The sequence below is a fragment of the Maylandia zebra genome, linkage group LG11, assembly GCF_041146795.1.
Source record: "Maylandia zebra isolate NMK-2024a linkage group LG11, Mzebra_GT3a, whole genome shotgun sequence".
Lineage (NCBI taxonomy): Eukaryota > Metazoa > Chordata > Actinopteri > Cichliformes > Cichlidae > Maylandia > Maylandia zebra.
Genome location: NC_135177.1, coordinates 17,667,906 through 17,678,059, shown reverse-complemented (window position 1 = coordinate 17,678,059; position 10,154 = coordinate 17,667,906). Strand labels below are relative to the sequence as shown.

Genomic DNA, 10,154 nt, shown 5'->3' with positions numbered 1-10,154 from the left:
ACGTGGGGTAACGAGAAGCGATTAACACGTCACGACCATCTGCTGATCATCAATCGTTTGGTCGTAAGAAAATCAAACCTGTTTGAAATCCCGCCGGCCATCGTGAGGGTGTCACCGCAGCCTCTCACACTGCACACGTGCAAACACAGAAATGAAAGTGAAAAGACGGAGCAGCACAGCAGTGCAGCGTGTGATCTGGACACAAGCGATGGAGGCACAACTTGTAGAACTTTGGCAAGCTCATCTCAGCCTTTTTGATGTGGCATCACAAAATTATCACGACCACAACAACCGTGAAAATAGTTGGATCTACACTGCTGTTCAATCACAGCTGCCTGATCAATGTTTTTCATTAGCAATTTAGCAAAGTTGATGGTGGTGGTGTGTGTGTGTGAGTGAAAGACAGAGAGGAACAGATTTTCTGTTATAACCTTCATTTGATAGACGCACAGTGTGAGCACTCAGGTCGCATCAGAGCATCGGACCATATAGTGTGAGACCCTGCATCGTGACCTACGAACCCCTGCGAGTCAATCGTGCAGTTCGAGCAGGAGCTGAATAACGCGACTGAAAAAAATCGCACAGTGTCTGCCCAGCTTAAAGTATCACTGCCTGTAATCTAATGGTTACCAACATATACCTCTCTGAAAGGGATTACTTTATACGTCGACTTCTTGTTTTTCAGGGATATTTACTGTACATTTGGTATTGTGGTATTGGAATATTTATATAGAAGTGTTTTTGACTAAGAAAATGAATGTTATCGTCCATTGAAATGGGCACTAGTTGTCCTAAAAGCTCCTTAAAAAGCCTTCAGTTGATCCAAAATGCTGCAGCGAGAGTAATGACAGGGACAAGAAAGAGAGAGCACACTGGCTTCTCTTCATTGGCTCTCTGTTAAATCCAGAATCAAATTTAAACTCCTTCCCCTCACATTCGAGGTCTTGAATAATCGGGCCCATCTTATTTTAAAGTGCTTATAGTACCGTATCACTCCAATAGAGCACTTCGCTCTCAGACTGCGGGCTTGCTTGTGGTTCCTGAGTATTTAAAAGCAAATTGGGAGGCAAAGTCTTCAGCGTTCAGGCCCCTCTTCTGTGGAACCAGCTTCCAGTTTGGATTCAGGAGACAGACATCCTCTCTACTTTTAAGATTAGGCTTAAAGCTCTTCTTTTAGATAACGCTTACAGTGAGACACTGCAATAGGCCCAGGGTCCTGGGGGCTTCTTATGATGCACAGCGTTTCTTCTCCACTCACCTCTTTTCACTCGCTATGTGTTTATACACCACTTTGCATTTAATTATTAGTTATTATTAATCTCTGGCTCTCTTCCACAGTGTGTCTTTTTGTTTTGTCTCACTCCCAGCCAGTCGCTGCAGATGGCCGCCTCTCCCTGAGCCAGGTTCTGCTGGAAGTTTATTCCTGTTGAAAGGGAGTTTTTCCTTCCCGCTGCTGCCAGATGCTTGCTCACAGGAGGTCGTCTGATTGTTGGGGTTTCTCTGCATTCTTTAGCTTACAATATAAAGTGTGACACAGGAGTGTTTGAATCCTGGATGAGAAGTTTTAGGTTGAAGTAATGTTAGCTATACCTCAGTTAATAATCTAACATCCTCCAACACTCGGTTAAATAAAGGTAGTCAGCTAAGTGAGTAATGTAAAGTGCTCCTCCTATTTAACCACAGTCTGTAATGGCCAACCAGTAACAGAGACAGCACCACCAACACAGACAGCTCACTTTCCATTAAGCCAGACAAGTCTGCTGAGATCACTGGGGAAAAATTAAGACACCGTCTCTTTAAATCTGTCTGCATGACTAACTATCACACAGGAGGGATGAGACAAAGCACAAACTATTTCATGCACAAATGATTATCCTTTATAATGTTGAAACCCTCGATGGAAGAGGAGGTAAAGAAGGAGGATAGCTAGGTTTTTTTTTTTCTTCCCTAGTTTCTCTTTTCCTCAAACTGTATGTGATCATTTCAAACCATGGGTAAAAAACCAAACAGTCAGAGTGCTTTGTTAAACATTTACAGATAGTGATTTAAGCCATAAAGAGCACACTGATCAGTGCACTTACTGAATCTGCAAATATTTCCATTGGACTGTTTGGTAAAAAAAACACAGCACAGCTGCAGCTAAAATTGTGTTTCAAAGCCCTTTTAATCTTGTTATGTTCTTTAATTAATGAGTGAAACATTTCAGCTTTAATGCCTGGCCCATATTATTTAGCTCTTCAGCTTTTTCCCTGTATTCCAGTTCTATCTGGATCGAAACCAAATATCTGCATAAACAGAATTTAGCCTAATGCTTGACTTTAACAGTTTAGGTACAGCGGGCATTAATAAAATCCTGCTTCTGCTCTGAGCCCAGAGGACAGAGGAAGAGCAGCTGACTGGGACAATAGAGAAAGGCACTAACTGTTCTCACAACAAGCATGTCAGACTACATTTAGACCAGTTTTACCAGGTTTTTGAAAAAGCCAAGCAATCTTAATGAAGCTTAGGATAATCTTCAAAATGAATTATCTGTGTGCATTAGCAGGCAACATGATTACTCAATTATTTAAAGTAGAACCCTGATCTAGGGGCTGGTACACGCATGCTTTACTAACCAGCATGTATAAATGCCACTCTAAAGTAAATACAATTTAAAGCTCGGTAAAGATCATTTTTTCCACCATGAGGAGTGACATCACCAGGTGTTCCCCACTATGCAGCGGGGGGAATGACAGCGTCATCTGTACAGTAGATCAAACAGCTCTTTGCACAGACTCCCCACTGCTTGGCTTATTACAGATGGGGAAAGTGTTGGGAAGACTGCGATGAACCACGAACAGGCACCAAAAACAAAGCCTGGCAGCTTCAGACAAACTACACATAGAAAGTCTGCAAATGCTAAAGTGAAATGAGACTTTGAAAAGATGAAAACTCCAGCCGACATCACTCTGCTCATCACTGCTCTTTAACAGCCTCCGGTTTTGTTTTTGTGATGTTTTCAGTAAGTAGAGAAATTACTTCCTTGCATATTTACTCAGGCTGGGTGCTCTTTTCAGCCGGAGTGATGAAGATGCAGAAGAAGCAGTTGAGTCACGCAGAACAGGTTGTAATTACCTCCCCTTAAGCCTCAGTGTACTCTGCATTTGTGCTCTTCATCTGGCCTTTTTCAAACATCTGCTGTCTTGAAACCTCAAGACCCCATCCGAGGAATACAGCACATAATGTTATTCAGCATGCTGACATCTCATTTCAAACCTTTCAGGCCTTTCAGCACATTGTTAAAAAGATCAACTGGCCCAGTCAGCTCTCTTCTCTCATCAGTGCTCACCAGTGTCTCTACCTTTCATCTGGATATGTATTTATTCGTAAACTGATCTCATTTTGCAGGTTTTTATTTGACATTATTCTGTCATTCTTTTGGTGAAAGACATTGGTCATTACACTCTGAAATGCAGTGCAACGTGCATGGGCGAAGAACTCTTTAAGGGTCAGGAAACAGGTCATTAGTTTAAACCCTAGACACAAGTGCAGAGCAGGTGTTCGGTGCCACGGTCGGCCGATCCCTCGGGAACTCCTGCCACTAAGGTTCCCCTGACAGAGCCATCAAAATTCCCAGGAGTGCCACATAATAGCATGCAGGGCGAGTGACCTGCTAATACAAACTGCTCAAGGACTGTTTTTGGAAATGAAGGTGATTAAAATCAGTCATTACAGCACTGAGAGCAGATTGCACTTTCTGAATCATCCTGATAACTGCAGTGGAGTCGGTGTCAGCCTAAGGGTGAACGTGAACACTGACAAATAAGTGAAAACCCCAGGGGGGAGTGAAAGAACCTGGAGATGCTTTGAAGAGTTCAAAGTCGTGAGGACAAACCTGCTCTTGGACCGTGGCACAGATGAATCATCTGCTATTAATATACAGTCTGGGCGCACAATCTGTTTATGTGGCCACTTCGGTGTGACAGCAGAGCCAGAGACGAGCTCAAGTTTGAATTACCAGCAGTGCTGCATGTACGTGTTCCAGTTCCCAACAAACAATGCACTCTGCAGCAGAAGCTACCTTATAGGTTAAGGGCTTGCAAGAAAATAAACAAACCTAAAAAGCAGGAAAACTATGATTTTATGGGCTAAATTGTTGCCTTTTTACATGCATCATCATGATGCATCAGTTTTTGTTTTATCGGTTCACAGGCACCTATTAAATTGAGACTTCGTTATTTAAAATAGAAATCTGGAACCATATATTGCAGAAAAGATCTCAGTTTCAGGGATCTGATCCAAATTAGTCTTCAGCCATAATTATCTTACCCATCTGTCTACGAAAACAGAAGAACAACTTCTCTGAACTTCCTTTCCTTTTTCGTTTGTAGACTTACACATAGACAAACCACAGAAGGGAAAGTACATTGTAAGCATACACACAAGTGTATCACTTTAACCAGTGCAAACTCTCAAAACATCCAGAAAGTGTCACATGCCGCCGATTACAGCTGAACAGGATCGCTGGTGGACTCGATCTGAAACAGCAAGCTGAGCTGTAGCATGTGACCCAACGTCTGCAGGTGTGGCACTTCTTTGTGTTTACACTGCTTTTGCATGTCTTTTTCATCTCAGTGCATCTTATTATGTCAGAAAGGGACATGTCTTGAAAAGGTTCAAGTGTAGCAACCAAAGCTACACTTCTGATTGTTTATTCTTTGTTCCTCATGACGGAAAACCTCCCAGTTCCGCCGACCTCCCTCGTCATCTCAGGCTCCAAAACACAGTTCAAGGTTTTCAGGCTGTTGCACTGTGAAGTGGGAGGGCGTGTGAAGGCTTCCTAGCGTGAGAACTCTGAAAGTAGTTTACTTTTAAATTCCCTCTAGCGCAGTGTACTGGCAAGAACCTGGCTATACAACATCAATGACACACATCGTGTTGTAAACAAACTAATGCAGTGTGGTTCTTTTTAATTTCTTATTTAAAGGCAGTAAAAGTACAAAGCATACACCACAAAAAGTACCTGGGATGACACTAATATTACACATACTATACCATCCCATAGTATTTTCTTCAAAAATGTAAGATATGTTATATATAAACGATTTTCTAGCATTGATGGCAGTCAGAAAACACAGTCAACACTGAGCGCAATTCAACAAACAAATTTAAACATGGTGTGTAGAAGTGTGCGTGCAATAACGTTGCAAACAAACATTATGCTGCACTAGTTTGCTTTGTTCCTTAAAGGTTAAAGTCCACGTGCCTGTGCAGAAAGTGGTTACACATTGCCCCAGCCGAGTAAATATGTGAAAGTTTACTCTGACTCTGATATCTTAGCTTAAGCTTCACTTACCAGCTTACTTCTTTACAACTTTGTTACAGAGAGACAGAGAGATGCTCCTGATGGCGACGGTTTGCTGTGTAACATCTCGCAACCAACAGTTATCTTGCATTGTACTGTATAGGGCTGCTCGATTATGGCAAAAATGATAATCACGATTATTTGACGATATTTATTTAACCCTTTAAGACCTACCATAGAACCAAGTCCACCAGAGCTTATATTATTATTTTTTTTACATGCTGTAGTGCCATTTGTGGGAGCATTTCAAGTTGCTATACATCAATACAACTGTTATAGCCCATATTTTAATAATATGTATGCATTAAGTCCATAGTAATTACATAAATTGCAAAAAAGTGCAATAAACTACAAAAAAAATTGAAAATCGCTTTTGTTTTGTTTACATATATTTCTACTTGGAGAAATTTAAGAGGTTTATCCCTCAAAACTTTAAATACAATAAAGTTGCAAAAAAATAGTTTCCCACCACAGGAAATTTATTTTGAGTGTCTTCATAGTTTTATTTTGGAGATACAACAATTTTTATATACTGCAGGAAAAACAAAAAACAATCCTATGATGCAAATTTGCAAAGAAAACAGCATGTGCATCATTTCACTGTGGGAAGTGTTACGAACAGCTGATAGGAACGGCGAAGCGTGTTTCTGGAATATTATGTTTTTGTTCCCGCAAGCGCTTTTTATGCAATTTTTGCAAAGCTATATGTGGAACGAAACCGTGACCTAGGACAAGCTGATGGCATCAGATGTAAGTACAACTCCTCCGGTTTCATATGCAAAACAAATTATTGCGCTAGCTTACACGGTTCAGGTTCTACAGGGATTTAAAAATAGTTACGCAAAACGGAGCGTGCTGCTCTGACCGGCTTTAAAGGGTTAACAATAACTTTAAAAAAATAATATAAAATGGTGTGCAACACCACTGAAGTTTTTTTTTTTTTTAAACTCTCTTTTCAACCAACGGCAGTCACTCTCCTCTCCAAATAACTTCTGCTTAGCTTTCCGAGCTTCCCTCGGGTCCTCTTAATCAGCGGTCTCCAACCTTTTTTGCGCCACGGACCGGTTTATGCCCGACAATATTTTCACAGACGGCCTTTAAGGTGTCGCGGATAAATGAGGGAGGGGCTAATAATCGGCTCAGTCATTTTTAATGATCGTTGAAAGCCCAGATCGTAATCGTGATTAAAATTCGATTAATTGAGCAGCCCTAGTACTGTATATCAATAAAATCTGAATAATTAGGTTAACTGATTAGCCTTTCTAGTGTTTATGAGTTAGGGTGGCATTGCTTTATCATGTCATTAACTAATCACACACGCCCCTGGTTGTATACAGAAGCAGCTTAGAACGCTTGTCTCAGTTCAAGGCTTATTCTAGCCTCTTTGGATCTGCTCTTAGAGACAAATACCCACTAAGGTCTCAAGGCTGTCCTACTGACACATCGTAAAGTGCATGAGGACTCTCTCCTAGACAATCTGACATTTCGAGCCCTTTATGAATGCTTTCAGTAAGCGTGCATTTCTGCAGACTCTACCTGAGGAAATTACCCCTCTTGGCACCTGGAACTGGAAGTACAGGAACATCACCAACTCAAGTGTGACTTCATTCACAGATCTGACTTTGACTTGTTTGACTTGGCTATTATGGTTGAGAATGTGGAAAGGCCTTTGACTTTCTTTGGCAAACCAGGTTTGATCATTAACCGTGGCTCAGGGGGTTGGGAAGCGTATCTGTAACCGGAAGGTCGCCGGTTCGATCCCTGGGCTCTCTGTCCTGGTCGTTGTGTCCTTGGGCAAGACACTTTACCCTACCGCCTACTGGTGTTGGGGGCCGATGGCGCGATATGGCAGCCTCGCTTCTGTCAGTCTGCCCCAGGGCAGCTGTGGCTACAACTGTAGCTTGCCTCCACCAGTGTGTGAATGTGAGAGTGAAAGAATAGTGGCATTGTAAAGCGCTTTGGGTGCCTTGAAAAGCGCTATATAAATCCAATCCATTATTATTAAACTAAATATGAAATATGAGTAGCTGCGTGTATCTTAACACAGAGAGGCCTCTGCTCCAGAAATAGAGGTTCACAGAGGGCCGTTTCATTCCTCACACAGCAGCTGGAGCACAGATAGGTGAGGTTGCTGTCTGTTACTCAGGGGTTAGGGTAAACTGGCCCAGTTGTGCACCAACTGGGCCATTATTGAGCTGTAATGTAGCACACTGCCCACCCACAGTTCCTGTAGAAGTTCTACTGTAGAGTTACCCGTCTCTAACATCGTCTGCACACTTCCACAACCTGACTCCATGTCAAGTTAGTCTCAGTCTTAGTGGGGCGGCAGCAGCCTGCTCTCCCAAACAACCCCCGCTGTCCAGAGAGACAGGGAGAGAGGCACGGGGACTACTAATGAACCCGAATGCCATCCGTGGCGTTTCAAGAGCAGCAGAGCATGCATCTGATTAATCTTTGTCCTAATTAGATCGAACAATTAACCTGCCCACCACTGAGCTCTGGAGCCTGATGACTCTGCACGAGCGTCAAACCTCCTGTACATTTAAAAACGAAGCGTGCCCTCACACTGCAACTTTCCTGGTTTTCACAGCGACCAATTAATTCTAAGTAACAGCGCACAGCCTTCCGTGTGATATCTGGGCGGAAGGAGGGACAAGAGCTCCGAGCCGTTTCTGCTTTTCACTTCAATGGCACTACATTTCTGCGCTTTTGATTCAAAGTCAGAGGAGGCACTGATGGGTCTCATCACAAATTAAGTGTGAGATGCGAAGCAGAAAGAGGAGGGGAGAAGGGGAAAAAAAATCCAATCTTCATTAACATGGAGATACTCCCCCGATGTGAAACGCCTTGAGGACATACTTGTTCACTCACTGACTGGATGCTTTAAAGCATGCACTGCCTGCTGATCTGAAATATTTGAAATGCTTCACTTGTTACATGCACTGCATCCTCATAACAATGTGGACAGGGAGAATGCAACCACAGAGGACATGTACCTAGCCGATCCCTTATTAATTAACATGAGCTCAGCTGTAGGGATGCAACTGGAAGCATACAGCCCTGTGACTGGACACTCTGGGAGGTTTTCTTTTTTTTCATAAATCATGTGTGCATGAGCCACAATTGCACAATGAAAGCTCATGAAGCTTAAGCTTGTTTTCCCTTTTCTTTCTTTCTTTCTTCTTTTTTTTTAGCATATTGCACAATGTAAAGTACTGCAAAAACTGTTCTTTATAAATCTGCAGTATGGCTCTTTAACCCAGCTGACCATACAACGTTAGCTGGGTTAAAGTGTACTGTTTTGTGTAATGTTTTTGAGGCCCTGCCAAGGACAACACGACCAATGTTGCGAGTTTAATGAGCCCATTAAAAGTGACTGGGTCAGCTGACGGGGCTCTGCTGGCAGCAACAAGTGCTTGACAGTTGGGAACTTAAAAAGTGCAGTCGTTACGCAACGTGTCAATCCGTGTTTGAACCTTTGTGGAAACGCTCAGTTTCATTTAATACGCGTAACTTTTGACTGCACTGAAAGCTGCGATAGATCGCTGCGGAAATGGCTGGCAAAACTCGAAAATAAAAGTTGAAAATATATAGCAACGCGTCAGATTTTACTAGTTAAACGTTGCGGAAGCTAAATGTGGGAGTTTCTCTTTATTGCAAAACCTTAACACGTGTAGTGTTGGGTAAGGGAAGGAGAAAATCCACGAGTATACGTTAAACTCGATGACTTTCAAAGGGAGTTTGGAAGCACTCTCCGAGGCGTGCGCTGCAGGCTTGTTTCGCTCTGTAAAGTTGAGAGCGTACACAGCAAAACTCTCAGCGAGCACAGCTGTTGTGAGACTGACCTGTCCTGGAGTAGACGGTACTTCTGTCATGTGTCGTCCCAGTGTTGTGCTGCTCTAGGTGGACCGAGTCCTGCACGGGTCCGGGCCACAGTCTCTGAGAGATTGCATCCCTGACAACTCTCGCGCCGCTGCCCGTGACAGAAAATATGTAGTCCATTACTGTACGGCTGCAGAACCTAGCTAGCTTAGCTAATAAAAAGAGTTTTCAAAAGTGTTTAAATAGCCGCTCTCATCGCGCAAAAAGAAAAACAATGCTGACAAAGCAGCGACACTCAAACTCGTAGTGTGAACGAACCTCAACTACTCCACACATTCCAAAACAGGAACTATTTGAAACACGTCAACGGGTGCGCACTGTTTTTGCCCCTAGTGGACTCGAACGCAACAGGCTGTCTTCCAGTGCAGCCTACTGCCCTATTGGCCCACATTTACACTAACTGCATTCCACAGAAGGTTCCTATATTTGATGTAGCCTCCTCAATAACATAGCTAACCGCTTTACTTTGCTTTAGGAAAGTCTGAATTAGTTGTAGTATTGTGTTCCTATTGCTTACAAACTGTGTATAACATGGTAGCACTTTAAGTTGTTTTTTTATCCAGAGTAATGATTAATAGGTTTGTAAGCTTGAAGATGCAAGAAGATAAACACATAAGTATTTAAATGTGTTTGCAGCTACACTGTGTTATAAACCACACATTACATGCTCATAGATGAGTGTATGGCTAAGGATTTTGGTCAAACAAAGCTTAAAATTCAATTTTATCCACAGATAAGCATTTGAATGCAGCTTTTACTTTACAGGCAGGGTTCACATATTGTTACTTCAGGTTACATTCTTTAGGTTTGCAAATATTTTTTTAATGCTGAAGTTCATTTGCAATGAATCACAAGTTACAGATTCAGTGCTGATTGAACGCAGACTTTTAAAAAGTCATTCATGAAACCTGAACTTGAAAAAAATCTT

General features: G+C 42.3%; 1 protein-coding gene across 6 annotated transcripts in view; it reads right to left on the bottom strand.

Annotated features, from left to right (window-relative positions):
• Positions 1 to 10,154, bottom strand: part of oxr1a (oxidation resistance 1a) — a 182,430-nt gene that overhangs the window by 65,916 nt on the left and 106,360 nt on the right. The window contains exon 1 of one of the 6 annotated variants that reach the window (XM_012924768.3): positions 9,190 to 9,536. The exons of the other annotated variants lie outside the window; for them this stretch is intronic. Within the exon in view, the coding sequence (XP_012780222.1) occupies positions 9,190 to 9,346 (157 nt within the window). The 5' untranslated portion in view covers positions 9,347 to 9,536. Of the gene's footprint in view, positions 1 to 9,189; positions 9,537 to 10,154 lie in introns of those variants that run through there. 6 annotated transcript variants of the gene reach the window in all.